This window comes from Theropithecus gelada, chromosome 11 (assembly GCF_003255815.1).
Source record: "Theropithecus gelada isolate Dixy chromosome 11, Tgel_1.0, whole genome shotgun sequence".
NCBI classification, from domain to species: Eukaryota; Metazoa; Chordata; class Mammalia; order Primates; family Cercopithecidae; genus Theropithecus; species Theropithecus gelada.
In genome coordinates, this window is record NC_037679.1 from 92,395,114 (window position 1) to 92,410,801 (window position 15,688).

At 52.6% G+C, this 15,688-nt stretch overlaps 1 protein-coding gene across 1 annotated transcript in view; it reads left to right on the forward strand.

Annotated features, from left to right (window-relative positions):
* Positions 1-9,299, forward strand: part of LOC112634978 (protein PMS2CL-like) — a 12,483-nt gene extending 3,184 nt beyond the window's left edge. The window contains exons 2-3 of the mRNA XM_025402859.1: positions 2,333-2,459; positions 9,099-9,299. Coding sequence (XP_025258644.1) covers positions 2,333-2,459; positions 9,099-9,299 — 328 coding nt within the window. The remainder of the gene's footprint in view (positions 1-2,332; positions 2,460-9,098) is intronic.
* The last annotated feature ends 6,389 nt before the right edge of the window (positions 9,300-15,688 follow it).

Genomic DNA, 15,688 nt, shown 5'->3' on the forward strand with positions numbered 1-15,688 from the left:
TTTTTTTTTTTTTTTTTTTTTTTTTTTTTTTTTTTTTTTTTTTTTTTGAGACGGAGTCTCGCTCTGTCACCCAGGCTGGAGTGCAGTGGCCAGATCTCAGCTCACTGCAAGCTCCGCCTCCCGGGTTTAGCCATTCTCCTGGCTCAGCCTCCCGAGTAGCTGGGACTACAGGCGCCCGCCACTTCGCCCAGCTAGTTTTTTGTATTTTTTAGTAGAGACGGGGTTTCACCATGTTAGCCAGGATGGTCTCGATCTCCTGACCTCGTGATCCGCCCGTCTCGGCCTCCCAAAGTGCTGGGATTACAGGCTTGAGCCACCGCGCCCGGCGCTGGTGTGGTTTTTGTCTCTTGATTGTACCCTGACTGATATGGAATTGGTACCAGGAGACAGACCCTCGAAGATAAGATTTGGGGATTGGTTTGGTTATGACTTGGATTTGAGCTCTGTGTGGAGCCCCTCACGATAGGAAATGTGGGCTCAGTAATCCATGCCATGTGGAGGTCTCACAGTTCACCAGACTCTCCCCTGTGGTTGACTGTGATGGTGACGAGCATGGTGGCATGGGACCAGGTCTTCCTGGAGCACTTATAGAAAGAAACAATAATATCAGCTCCTTTATTTTTTTTTGAGACAGAGTCTCGCTCTTTCACCCAGGTTGGAGTGCACTGGCACGATCTCAGCTCACTGCAACCTCTGCATCCTGGGTTCAAGCGATTCTTCTGCCTTAGTTTCCCAAGTAGCTGGGAGTACAGGTGCCCACCACCACGCCCGGCTAATTTTTTTATTTTTAGTAGAGACAGGGTTTCACCATGTTGGCCAGGCTGGTCTTGAAGTCCCAACCTCAAATGATCTGCCCACCTTAGCCTCCCAAAGTGCTGGCATTACAGGCGTGAGCATTAATCCCAAAGTGCTGGGATTACAGGCCCGTGCCCAGCCTAATCTCAGCTCCTTTCATCCTCAGCTCAGGCCACCAGGTGAGAACCAGAAAACGTCCATGGTTTAACAGAGTCTGCTTTAAAACGTCTGCTTTAATAGAGTTATTTCTTACAGTTACAGCACTGATACTGCAGAAAATCCGTTTTCACCGCATTTACTTATGTGGGACTGAGAGTGACAGTGTCAGTTTCTCGTGTGAAGGTTAGGGGTGGTGTCTGTCTTTTGTCCGGATTGACTAAGATAGTATCTAATGACATTAGATGTTGAAGCCACCCAGCAAAGGACCCAGGGGTTGGCCTGGCAGAGATTAGAAGGGTCGATATCCAGTATTGGCCAATAGATACTCTTAGACACCACTGGTGGCAATGTGCATTTTCTCAGATTTCCCATCAAAAAGTACATATGTGATTCTCCCTCTAGCGTCTGTCTCCCGGAAATGCACCCACAGATGAGCAGGTTTATGCACAGAAGTCTTTGTTGCAGCTTTGAGTGCACGATTGAAATTGGAAACAACCGAAATGTGCTTTAGTTGGGAATTTGACAGACAAATTATGGTACATCCGTGCAGTGACTTCCTATGCGGCCATTAAAAAGAATGAAGTAGGCCGGGCGCGGTGGCTCACGCCTGTATTCCCAGCACTTTGGGAGGCCGAGGCAGGTGGATCACTTGAGGTCAGGAGTTCAAGACCAGCCTGGCCAACATGGTGAAACCTTGTGTCTACTAAAAATAAAAAAATTAGCTGGGCTTGATGGTGCATGCCTGTAGTCCCAGCTACTCAGGGGGCTGAGGTAGGAGAATTGCTTGAACCTGGGAGACAGAGGTTGCAGTGAGCTGAGATCGCACCACTGCACTCCAGTCTGGGCAACAAAGCGACACTCCATCTCAAAAAAGAGATTTAATAGTTTATATGTGTGTCTATATGTGTATATGTATATATGTATTTTTCCATAAGTATTCATAGAGCAGATTTTTTTTTTTTTTGAGACGGAGTCACTCTGTGTCACCAGGCTGGAGTGCAGTGGCGTGATGCCAGCTCACTGCAACCACTGACTCCCTGGTTCAAGCGATGCTCCTGCCTCAGCCTCCCGAGTAGCTAGAATTACTGGCATACGCCACCATGTCCAGCTAATTTTTTTTTTTTTTTTTGTATTTTAATTGGAGCCAGGGTTTTACTGTGTTAGCCAGGATGGTCTCCATCTCCTGACCTCATGATTCGCCCGCCTCGGCCTCCCAAAGTGCTGGGATTACAGGCGTGAGCCACTGTGCCCGGCCTCAGATGTTCACTCTAGGTAGCTTTCAAGTGAAATGTGTCTCTCAAGTCATGGGTTTTTCTCAAAATTGTATTCTTTTAGCTCCAGTGACTGAAAGGGCTAAATTGATTTCCTTGCCAACTAGTAAAAACTGGACCTTCGGACCCCAGGACATCGATGAACTGATCTTTTTGCTAAGCGACAGCCCTGGGGTCATGTGCCGGCCGTCCCGAGTCAAGCAGATGTTTGCCTCCAGAGCCTGTCGGAAGTCGGTGAGTAAAGAAAGCCCGGCTGTCAGCTCAGCTGCTCCAGCTTGCAGTCTGAGGAAGGTCTCAGCCCAGCTCCTGATTTGGTCAAGGCTGTTAAACGCCCTTGTGATTGCCAGGAGTCATTTTACACAGAGCTACGTGGAACATCATAGCTGAGCATCTATGTAGTCTGCGTTCTCTGGGACCTTGAACTCATACTTATTGCTCTTTTGTTACCGCAGTTAAACAGTATTCGTGGCTGGGCGCGGTGGCTCAAGCCTCTAATCCCAGCACTTTGGGAGGCCGAGGCGGGAGGATCACGAGTTCAGGAGATCGAGACCATCCTGGCTGACATGGTGAAACGCCATCTCTACCAAAAAATGCAAAAAAATTAGCTGGGTGTGGTGGTGGCCACCTGTAGTCCCAGCTACTTGGGAGGCTGAGGCAGGAGAATGGTGAGAACCCGGGAGGCGGAGCTTGCAGTGAGCCGAGTTCACACGACTGCACTCCAGCCTGGGCGGCAGAGTGAGACTGTGTCTCAAAGAAAAAAAAAAAAAAAGTATTTTCTTTTTTTAAGATGGGATCTCCCTCTGTCGCCCAGGCTGGAGTGTAGTGCCACAATCACAGCTCACTGTAGCCTTGACCACCCCGGCTGAAGCGATCCTCCTGCCTCTGTCTTCCGAGTAGCTGTGACTATAGGCACGTACCACCATGCCCAGCTAATGTTTAAATTTTCTGTAGAAACATGGTCTCCTTTTGCCCCTTGCCTCAGCCTCCCAAAGTGCTGGAATTACAGGCATGAGCCACGGTGCCTGGCCAGTATTCTATCTCAGAGCTTTCGTTGACTCTAACACAGTTAGTGGTTGAGGCACCTTGTTCGTCTATGGACCTTAGGGGTCCTAACAACACTAGTACATAAAGATTTGCTGCTGCCAGGACTCGGTGACATTAGACAAGGTTCTGCAGAGTCATCGAGGCAGCGGGTGCTTCACGGGGTGCTGTGGTTGTCGTTGCACGTGGCACCACTGCCGCTGCTCTGGTTGGTGTTGGAAGGTGGTAGCAGGGGCTATGCCTGCAGTGGGGAGTAGCCTGATGTCCAAGAAAAGTGACTCTGTATCAGCTGGCCATTGGGAAAGGCCAGGATGCCATTCCTTTACTTATTCAGCAGATGCTCCTTGAGCCCCTGCTGTGGGGCCGCCCTGCTCCAGGCGCTGGGGACACAGAGGTAACAAGGCGGCTGCGGCCCCTTCCCCTGTGGAGCGGACAGTGGGGAGAAACAGACATCACCACAAATAAACGACACCCATTAGATGCCAGTGAGCACAGCCAAGAGATTCAAACAGCGCTTTTGTTTGTTTGTTTGTTTTTGAGACGGAGTCTTGCTCTGCTAACAGGCTGGAGTGCGGTGGCGTGATCTCAGCTCACCGCAACCTCCGCCTCCCGGGTTCAAGCAATTCGCCTGCCTCAGCCTCCTGAGTATCTGGGACTACAGACACGTGCCACCACACCTGGCTAATTTTTATATTTTTAATAGAGACGGGGTTTCACTGTGTTGGTCAGGCTGGTCTTGATCTCCTGACCTCATGATCTGCCCGCCTGGGCCTCCCAAAGTGCTGGGATTACAGGCGTGAGCCACCACGCCCAGCCTAAAACAGCATTTTGGGACAGGAAATAACTACAGAAAAACATGGTGACCAGGTGAGATGGTGGTCAGGGAACGGCATCTGGGCAGGTGGCACCTCAGCTGCCATCTAAAAGGTGGGGAAATTAAAAGATTAGCCAGGCGTGGTGGCGGGTGCCTGCAGTCAGCAGCTACTCAGGAGGCTGAGGTGGGAGGATCACTTGAGCCGGGGAGGTTGAGGTTGCAGTGAGCCAAGATCACACAACTGTACTCCCGCCTGGGTGACAGAGTAAGACCTTGTCTCAAAAAAAAAAAAAAGTAGGCTGGAGCCCTCTTGGGTAAGAACTTTCCAAGTGGAGGAAGTAGGAAGACTGAAGCCAGAGGCCGATTGTGTCCCTGGAGAGGGGAAGGGAGTGAGCAGAGCGGCGACCAGAGGACAGCCACGTAGAGCATTGCCGGTCATGCCTAGACCCTGGGGGTCTGTGCTGTGTGTGGCGGGAGCCACTGGAGAGAACGGACTGGGAGTCCCATGATTGCAGCTGCTGGAGAGAGAACAGACTGGAAGGGGGTGCCTTGACTGCCACAGCTGGGGAGAGCAGCAGCTGGGGGCCACGTGGGGAGTGGGTGGGATGGAGCCTGCTGTGGGAGCATCAGGTGTAACTTACAGCCATGAGATTAGATGAAATGACTCAAAGGCAGAGTTTAATTAGAAGAGGGCCCAGAGTCTGAGTTCTAGCCACAGTGTTGCTTTGATAAAGACCTAATATGGGCTGGGTGTAGTGACTCACACCTGTAATCCCAGCACTTTGGAAGGTGGAAGTGGGTTGATTACCTGGGGTCAGGAATTTGAAACCAGCCTGGCCAACATGGTGAAACCCCACCCCAACTCAATGTACAAAAATTAGCTGGGTGTGGTGGCAAGCGCCTGTAATCCCAGCTACTCGGGAGGCGGAAGCGGGAGAATTGCTTGAATCATGGAGGCGGAGGTGCAGTGAGCCGAGATCACACCGCTGCACTCCAGCCTGGGCAACAGGGTTTCCTACCACCCCCTGCCTCGCAAAAAAAACAAGACCTAATATGGACCTTCCAGTCTTGGCATCTGTGAGTGAGAGTGTGGCGCTGAGCTCATAGCTGGTCAGTTTTGACGTCCTGAGTCTTTAGTGTGACTCGGGGCCCAGGGAACCACAGGCTGCTCCTTCCCTCCCACCCTGGCCTACTCCTCCGTCTCCAGTGTTGTCACTGTCTGCCCACCCTTCCAGCCCCATCTCCTCCCCACCACGCTTCCAGCCATGTAGCCGCCTTCCAGTTCCACACTCGCCCAGTCTCCTCCCCGCCTTACACCCGTTCTCCCTACGCTCCTCTCTACCTGGGTTTGCCACCTTCACCCTTCACCCCCTCCCCACACCTGAGCAGGCTCCCTCTCCTGGGCGCCATCTGTCTTGGTTCTCTGTTGACTTGATTATCTGTCCTCCTCCACCCTGGTGGAACACTGCTGTCACTGCTGTCCCGCTTTCTGACTGTGCTTGGCACATGGCGAGCCCTCGGTGCTACAGGAAGAAGGGAGGCGACAGAGCGCTTCAGGCTTGTCTCCTCTCCTTCCTGTCAGAGGACCCATGGCAGGGAGGCAGCAGGGCCAGGGCTGGAGTACCCTGCCAGGGCAGCAGGGTGGAGCTCAACAGAGGGGGAGTGACGCCTGCACCCACTGGGGGAGAGGGTCCCGGCAGTACCGCAGCCCCGAGGCAGCTGTTTGCTTGATGTGCAAGAGGAAGGGAGTAGCAGTGCAGCTGGGGTGAGGAAGGGAGGCATTCGTGCTTGGAGGTGGGGGTGCAGGCACAGCCCAGTGAGGGCCAAGTCAGGGACAGACGGGGGCTTTTTTTCAGGTGAGGGGGAAGCCGTGGAGCGGAACGACATGACCTGACAGCGCTTTAGACGTAATCACTGGCTGCTGAGTGGAGAGCGGCTCGGAGGGCTCGCAGTGGGGCGGGGAGCCCAGCGGGGAGGCTGCTGCACCTGCCAGGGCAAGAGGGCAGGGTGGCCGCTGAGAGTGGCTGCGTTCGGGACAGGTGTGGTCGCGTCGAGTGGAGGCAGTGCCACCTCGAAGCAGCCACAAGGGACCTGATGTCATAGAAAGGTGGAGGGCTGAGATCTAGAACCTAGGCTTCTCTGGGGGAAGGTTTTTCAGGGAAGGTGGTTTTTTTGAGCTGTAATCTTGTCCAGTCTCATTTTAGACAACAGTGCTTCTGAAAAGCTGCCATTCTGATGTCAAAAAAACCTATTAAAACGTTGAACCATTGTGTCTGGTCCTCAGGTGATGATTGGAACTGCTCTGAACACAAGCGAGATGAAGAAACTGATCACCCACATGGACCACCCCTGGAACTGTCCCCATGGAAGGCCAACCATGAGACACATAGCCAACCTGGGTGTCATTTCGCAGAACTGACAGTAGTCACTGTATGGAATCATCGGTTTTATTGCAGATTTTTATGTTTTGAAAGACAGGGTCTTCACTAACCTTTTTTGTTTTCAAATGAACCTGCTACTTAAAAAAAAAATACACATCAGACCCATTTAAAAGTGATCTTGAGAACCTTTTCAAACCAGATGGAGCATTGCTTGCAAATTTTTTTTTCTCTGTTTGCATGCACTCGTGTGTGTGTGTGTGTGTGTGTGTGTGTGTGTGTGTGTGTGTATCCAGGCAGGACCATATTTTATAAAAATAAGAACACTTGGGCCGGGCGTGGTGGCTCATGCCTGTGATCCCAGCACTTTGGGAGGCGGAGGCAGGCGGATCACCTGAGGTCAGGAGTTTGAGACCAGCCTGACCAACATGGAGAAACCCCTCCTCTACTAAAAATGCAAAATTAGCCAGGAGTGGTGGCGCATGCCTGTAATCCCAGCTACTCGGGAGGCTGAGGCAGAAGAATCTCTTGAACCCGGGAGATGGAGGTTGTAGTGAGCCAAGATCGTGCCATTGCATTCCAACCTGGGCGACAGAGTGAGACGTCGTCTCAAAACAAACCGCTGTGGAAGTCACTCAGCCCTCTGCTCTGGCTGGACATAGTTTAGTGTATAACTTTCAACCCTTAACAATAATTAAATTCATCTTTGTTTAATTTCATAAATTTAAAATTAGGGTCCTTTTGGGTTAGTGATTCTCAGTCCTGATTCACATTAAATTTTTAAACAAGGGGGATTCTCTGCCCGGCTGGAAGACAATGACTGGATGGGACAGGGGTCACTATTTTTAAACATTCCTCTGTGCGGCGAAGGTAGCAAAGTGCTGTCCTCGCAGGGGAGCAAAAAGAGTTTGATTTTCCCATAATTTGATGCTGTGATTTGGTTCCTCAGGGTGTGAACTATAGAACATTCCAGTTACTGGCCTTGAGTGGTTCTGGGAATATAAGAATCCCTGTCTGTCTTTTCAAGTAGTTTTCATGGAACCTTGTCCTGTTTGAACTGGGCTGAAAATGGAAGTAAAGATGTCCTCTTGGGGGCCCAGTGAGGACGGATGTGACTCCCCCGCTGCCCCACCCCTTCCCCAGACTGGGCTTCAAGGAAGAGAGGGCTCCCCTTCCTGCTTCAGAATCCCTTGGATGGAGGAGGCAGTACAGTAGTAACTGTGCCATCGTGTCTGGCACTGTGCTGGCGTCTGCAGGATCCCACTTACAAACTCTGCAGACTGGCAGCTGTGGCAGGATTACAGCCCCCAAGACAGCTGTGTCCTAATCCCCAGAACCTGTGACCAGGCTGCCTCACATGGCAGAAGGGACTCGGCAGGTTGATTGAAGAATTTTTCTTTTTTTTTGAAGTTTCGCTCTGTTGCCCAGGCTGGAGTGCAATAGCGTGATCTCAGCTCACTGCAGCCTCTGCCTCCCAGGTTGAAGTGATTCTCCCACCTCAGCCTCCTGAGTAGCTGGGATTACAGGTGCTCACAACCACAGCTGGCTAATTTTTGTATTTTTAGTAGAGACAGGGTTTCACCGTGTTGCATGCTGGCCAGGCTGGTCTCGAACTCCTGACCTCAGGTGATCCACCTGCCCCGGCCTCCCAAAGTGCTGAGATTACAGGTGTGAGCCATACTGCCTGGCCGAGTTAAGGATCTTGCAGTAGAGAGATTATCCTGGATTGTCTGGGTGGGCCCAGTCCATTGGGTGAGTCCTTCGAAGGTGGAGACCTTTCCCTGCTGGCCAGAGAGAAGCTGCCTTGCTGGTTTTGGAGATGGAAGGAGGTACCACTAGTCAAGGATTGCAAGCAGCCTCTGGAACAGGGATTCCAGCACTCCAGCCACACACCAGTAGTGGTCCATGGCCTGTTGGGAACCAGGGCGCACAGCAGGTTAGGGGCGGGCAAGCCAGCGAAACTTCATCTGTATTTAGATCCAGTCCCCATGGCTGGTGTTACCACCTGAGCGCCACCTCCTGTCATATCAGCGGTGGGCATTAGATTCTCATAGGAGCACAAACCCTATTGTGAACTGCACACGCAAGGGATGTAGGTTGCACATTCCTTAAGAGAATCTGATGCCTGATGATCTGTCACTGTTTCCTGTCACCCCCAGATGGGACCGTCTAGTTGCAGGAAAACAAGCTCAGGCTCCCACTGAGTCTATGATGGTGAGTTGTAGAATTAATTATATGTTACAATGTAATAATAATAGAAATAAAATGCATAGTAAATGCAACGCGCTTGAACCATCCTGAAACCATCCCCTACCCCCATCCGTGGAAAAATTGCCTTCTGCGAAACCAGTCTCTGGTGCCAAAAAGATTGGGGACCGCTTCTGGAAAAGCTGGAAAAGGCAAGGAAACAGATGCTTCACCGGAGCCTCTGGAAGGAACCAGCACTGTGGACCTAGTTTACAGACTGTAGGATAATAAATTTGTGTTGCTTCAAGCCACTAAATTTTTGGTAATTTGTTTACGGCAGCAATGGGAAAACTAAGGCCTGCGTTATTCCTATTTTATGAAGAAGCAGATAGCAGAGCTGGGAAACCCCTGGCCTGCTGCCTGCAGCGCCCAGCCTTTCCCCTTGGCCCTCAGGACCAGCAAGGGCGGGACACCTACTTGGCGCTGGCGCGCAGCCCCTTTAAGACCACAGGCCGCGCCAGGCGGCGTCCGCGGTTGCCTGGAGACCAGAGCCGGATTTGGGACGCGGAGAGCCCTGCAACACCTCGCTGGAGCCCGGCGAGGCCTCTGGGCTCCTGGAGCGAGGTGGGCGCCCCAGGCCGCGGTCATGCGTAGCCGGGACAGCGGTGGCGACCGGGTCCTGCTCCTTCCCGGCCGGCCGGACTGACGCGGCCTCCCAGGACCCGAGCACGTGCGTGATGGGCGAGGAGGGCCTAGGCCGGGCCGACCAGTGCAGGGAGCCCGTTCTTCCCGCCTCACCGTAGACACGGGAGAGAGATGGCCTCTCCTTAAGCCCGGGAGAACAGAGGAAACATTAGGAAACACGCACTGAGAAATGAAATTGGCTTGATTTGTAGTTCACTTATTTGTAGGTCACTGACAGAGGACCGTAAACCTCGTAGTAAAGGCCCCTCTAAATTTAGAGGTGAGAGCAGCCTGGGCTAGGTGACCCAGGAGCGGCTTCGCTGAGACAGTTGTCGGGCATGTGAAGGAGCAAGGAAGAGAGAAAGCTTGGCCGGGCGCGGTGGCTCAGGCCTGTAATCCCAGCACTTTGGGAGGCCGAGACGGGCGGATCACGAGGTCAGGAGATCGAGACCATCCTGGCTAATACGGTGAAATCCCGTCTCTACTAAAAAATACAAAAACCTAGCCGGGCGAGGTGGCGGGCGCCTGTAGTCCCAGCTACTCGGGAGGCTGAGGCAGGAGAATGGCGTAAACCCGGGAGGCGGAGCTTGCAGTGAGCTGAGATCCGGCCACTGCACTCCAGCCTGGGTGACAGAGCAAGACTCTGTCTCAAAAAAAAAAAGGAAAGCTCGTAGTAAAGGACCCTCTAAATTTAGAGGTGAGAGCAGCTTGGGCTAGGTGACCCAACGGCGGCTTCACTGAGACAGTGGTCGGGGGTGTGAAGGAGCAAGGTAGTGTTTGAAGGAAGAGAGAAAGCTTGGCTGGGCCCGGTGGCTCAGGCCTGTAATCCCAGCACTTTTGGGAGGCCGAGGCGGGAGGATCACCTGAGGTTAGGAGTTCGAGATTAGCCTGGCCAACATAGTGAAACCCCGTCTCTACTGAAAATACAAAAATTAGCCGGGAGTGGTGGCAGGCGCCTGTAATCCCAGCTACTTGGGAGGCTAAGGCAGGAGAATAACTTGAACCTGGGAGGCGGAGGCGGCAGTGAGCCGAGATTGCACCACTGCACTCCAGCCTGGGTGACAGAGGGAGACCCTGTCTCCATAAATAAATAATGGAGGAAGAGAGAAGGCTGGAGGTGGGTTCAGCTGGAGGGTGGGGTGGCCAGAGGATGGCATCCAGGAAGAAGAGGGCAAGAAGGGCCCACTGCACCCGTCGGGCCTATGAAAAGGGACAAGACCTGGCCTTCACCACATGGCTCACCTATGCATCCTGCTTGATGGACCAGGGTGCTTTCGGTGGGGCCAGATTAGGAAAGTCGTGAACTATGGCTTTGAAACCCTGCACCGCAGCTCATATGCCAGACAAGCAAAGATATGCGCTGGAAACGGAGCTCGAGCAACGATGCGCTGGAAATACAGCTCAAGCAACGATGCGCTGGACACGCCACTCCAGCACACCGTTCCTTGCTTGTCTCGCATATGAGAGGCGCTCAATCGATGGCAGTGCTAGAGAGAGTAGGAAACCANGCTGAGTGCGCAGACAAGCATCTTCACACACGGGAAACTGGGATAAGGCAGCTGTGGGAGACCATCATCAGCGGCCGGCCAGGCGCGGTGGCTCCTGCCTATAATCCCAGCACTTTGGGAGGCCAAGGTGGGCGCGTTGCTTGAGCTCAGGATTGCAAGACCAGCCTGGCCAACACAGTGAAATCCTGTCTCTACAAAAAATACAAAAACTAGCTGGGCATGGTGGTGGATGCCTGTAGTCCCAGCTACTCGGGAGGCTGAAGTGGGAGGATTGCTGGCACCTGGGAGGCTGTAGTGAGCTATGATCACACCACTGCACTCCAGCCTGGGTGACAGAACCAGACCCTATCTCAAATGTCAGCTGCATTCTAAGCATTTGTCATTGCTTTGTTTTGAAGGGTATGTTTTCAGAAGGACTCATGCATGGACAAGGGACTTATATTTGGGCCGATGGATTAAAATGCGAGGTGAGGCATATAACCAGTTATAGTTCTAAACTGTGATTGTTGGATGGAACAATCAGTTTCCCACAATTGAACAGACTGTTTTCGTGGATGTAATTCAGCATATAGGTTAAGAGAAATTCACAAAACCAGAGGATCTAGTAATTCATGACTGCACCGGACCCAGAAGGAATTGTTACTGGTTCCATTTGTGTGTTCTAGAGGTATTCGACGCCTTCTCAGCACAGAGAGCACACAAACATGTATGCAGCTTGTCCTACTTTTTTTTTTTTTTTGGAGACAGGGTCTTGCTGTTTTGCCCAGGCTGGAGTACAGTGGTGCAATCATGACTCACGGCAGCCTGGACCTTCTGTAGCCTGTCTTGCTTTTCACACACACACACAGTTTATTACACACTCTCTTTGGCACATTTACTTAGTTAGTCTGACATGGGGTCTTGCTCTGTCACCCAGGCTGAAGTGCAGTGGTGAGATCATGACTCACGGCAGCCTCAAACTCCCAGGCTCAAGCAATCCTCTTGGCTCAGCCTGCTGAGTAGCTGAGACTACAGGTGTGCTCCACGGCGCCCGGCTAATTTATTTTTACTTTTTTTTTTTTTTTTTTTTTTTAGAGACAGGGTCTTGCTGTGTTGCCCAGGCTGGTCTCGAACTCCTGGGCTTAAGCGATCCTCCCACGTCGGCCTCCCAAAGTGTTGGGGATTATAGGCGTGAGCCACCGCACCTGGCCTGTACCTTTAATTTTGAGATGAAACCATATCCATGGATGCAGATCTGTTTTTCCTGGCTGCGTGTATTCCATTATGTGGCGTTCATTTCACCTGTCTTGCAGGGTTGAGGGGAATGTGTATTTTTAAACTGATTGCAAGGACCAAATTGTTCTCCAAGGGATTGTACCAGGCTCAATTCCCACCCACAAAGTGAGTGAGCGCCTGAAATGCTATTCTAAAATTCCCAAATGCAGAGTTGCTAACAGATGGTGTTTATAAATGGTAATGATGACATTTAAAACACATGCGCATAATGCACTTATTCAAATAACACCCAGGCAATGATGGAGTCAAGTTTGGGCCGGGAATCCAACTGCAGCTGGGCGGTGAGAGGAGCAGGGAGAGAGAGGGAGGGACTGGCCCTCACTGGCGGGGCGAGGAGGATCTCCAAGTTCCAGGGGAGCCTGAGGATTGGGCCCCCACCTTGGATTCATGCCAGCTCCCTTCCCATGGGACAGCGACTGACATGCAAGGTTTCTGGTCCTTATTTTATTCTATTTATTTTATTTTATTTTTGAGACAGAGTCTTGCTCTGTCGCCCAGGCTGGAGTGCAGTGGCGGGATCTCGGCTCACCGCAACCTCCACCTCCTGGGTTCAAGCAATTCTCCTGCCAGAGTAGCTGGGATTACAGACACGCGCCACCACGCCCGGCTAATTTTTGTATTTTTAGTAGAGACGGGGTTTCGCCATGTTGGCCAGGCTGGTCTCAAACCCCTGACTTCAGGTCATCTGCCCACCTCAGCCTCCCAAAGTGCAGGGATTACAGGCGTGAGCCACCGCATCGGGCCAATTTCTGGTCTTTAAATGGCGATTTACCAAGAACCCCCCTGTGCCTCATTGTCTCGGGAAACTCTCGGCAGGTGGGGAGGTCATTTTTTGCAGGCACAGATCCCCACTCCAGCGCAGTCGGGGGCTTCTGGGCAGGACTCCGGGGTCTCCTAGAAGCATCCTCAGAGAGAGGCCGGCTGGCCTCATGGGTCCTGGCTAGTGGTCAGGCCAGGCTGTGCTGCCCCTTTTCTCTGCTGACTTGGCTGCCTCCAGGGAGTTCGGGTTCCTGGAAGAGGACCGGACGCTGCTGCGTGGTGTGCAGACGTCCTGGGCAGAGCGGGTTCCCTAGCAGGTGCCCCTGGGGCAGGCTGTTGACTGACTTGTTTACAGAATATTTTGATGACCTGTGGCAGAAAGAGGGATTGTCTGACCGGGCGCGGTGGCTCATGCCTGTAATCCCAGCACTTTGGGAGGCCGAGGCAGGCAGATCACCTGAGGTCAGGAGTTTGAGACCAGCCTGGCCAATATGGTGAAACCCCGTCTCTACTAAAACTACAAAAATGTGCTGCACGTGGTGGTGGGCGCCTGTAATCCCAGCTACTTGAGAGGCTGAGGTGGGAGAATTGCTCAAACCTGGGAGGCAGAGTTTGCAGTGAGCCGAGACTGCACCATCGCACTCAGCCTGGGCAACAAGAGCAAGCCTCCCTCTTGGGGAAAAAAAAAAAGGAAAAAGAAAGAGGGACTTCCCCAGTCATCACTAAGCCTGAACGGAACAGTGAATTCACCTCCTTCGAGCGGGGTTTTTTTTTTTTTTTTTTCCTCCATTAGACACAGGATCTTGCTCTGTCGCCCAGGCTGGAATGCAGTGGTCATAGTTCACTGCAGCCTCAACCTCCTGGGCTCAACAGATCCTCTCACCTCAGCACCCCCAAAATGCTGGAATTATAGGCGTGCACCACTGCACCTTGGTGGCACGCACCTGTAGTCCCAGCTACTTGGGAGGCCAAAGTGGGAGGATCACTTGAGGCTGGGAGTTTGAGACCAGACCAGCCTGGGCAACATAGAGAAACCCCATCTCCACAAAATATTTAAAAATTAGTGAGGCTTGTGGCACACACACGCCTGTAGTCTCAGCTATTTGGGGGCTGTGGTGGGAGGATCACTTGAGCCCGGGAGGTCGAGGCTGCAGTGAGCTGTGATTGTGCCGCTGCACTCCAACCTAGGTGACAGAGTGAGACCCTGTCTCAAAAAAAAAAAAAAAAAAAAAAAGGCAGGCATGATGGCTCACGCCTGTTAATCCCAGCACTTTGGGAGGCTGAGGCGGATGGAACACCTGAGCTCAGGAGTTCGAGACCAGCCTGACCAACATGGCAAAACCCCATTTGTACTAAAAATACAAAAAAATCAGCAGGGCGTGGTGGTGGGCGCCTGTAATCCCAGCTACTTTAGAGGCTGAGGCAGGAGAATTGCTTGAACCCAGGAGGCAGAGGTTGCAGTGAGCCGAGATGGCACCATCGTACTCCAGTCTGGGCAACAGAGTGAGCTCTGTCTCAAAAATAAAAACAAAGGCCAGGCGCGGTGGCTCAAGCCTGTAATCCCAGCACTTTGGGAGGCCGAGGCGGGTGGATCACGAGGTCAGGAGATCGAGACCATCCTGGCTAACATGGTGAAACCCCGTCTCTACTAAAAATACAAAAAACTAGCCGGTCATGGTGGTGGGCGCCTGTAGTCCCAGCTACTCGGAGGCTGAGGCAGGAGAATGGCCTGAACCTGGGAGGCGGAGCTTGCAGTGAGCCGAGATCGCGCCACTGCACTCCAGCCTGGGTGACACAGCGCGAGACTCCGTCTCAAAAAAAAAATAAAAATAAAAAAAATTAAAAAAATAAAAACAAAAACAAATTAAATAAATAAAATATTTTTCTAGAGACGGGTCTCCCTACGTTGCCCAGGCTGGCCTCAAATTCCTGGCCTCAAGCAATCCTCCCCCCACGGTCTCCCAAAGTGCTGTGATTACAGGCGTGAGCCACTGTGCCCTGCCAAGGTGGGTTCTAAGAATTCGAAGTTCCCCGGGTCATGATTGGAAGCCAGTGACTTTCCAACGTCACCTGCTCGCTCCTTCGAGCTCGGTCGACCTGCAACCTCCCAGATATTTCCTCCTGCCTGAGCTTCCGCCCAGTGGTCGGGTCGGATGAGAGAGGATGGGAAATGCAGACAAGGAAGAGAGAGAATGCGAGGGGGATGTTCAGTGCGTGTCCACAGGAGAGGCAAGAACAGAGTCAGAGGTCAGGCAGCTCCTGGAACCGCCCACAGGACTAGGGATTCCCGCCCCCGCCCCCAGCGCTTCCTTCTGTCACCCCATGGCCGTTCTGCTTCAGGGCGACTTTGTGAAGAACGACCCGATGAACCACGGCGTGTACACGTGGCCGGACGGCAGCATGTACGAAGGCGAAGTGGTCAACGGCATGAGGAACGGGTTCGGGATGTTCAAGTGCAGCACCCAGCCCGTGTCCTACATCGGCCACTGGTGCAATGGCAGGCGGCACGGGAAGGTGGGCGGGGCGGCCCCGTGGAGGGCGGGGCAGAAAGGGGGTGGGGTGGCCATGTGGAGGGCAGGGTAGGGGCTGGGCGGCCACATGGAGACAGAAGGGGGTAGGGGCTAGCGGCGCTGTCCAGGGCATATTCACTTTTTGTTTATTGAGGTGAAATTCACATCGTGTAAATTAAGCATTTTATTAATTTTTGTTTTTTTTTTTTGAGAGGGAGTCTGTCACCTAGGCTGGGGTGCAGTGACTCGCTCTCAGTTCACTGCAACCTCCGCCTCCTGGGTTCAAGCAATTCTCCTGCCTCAGCCT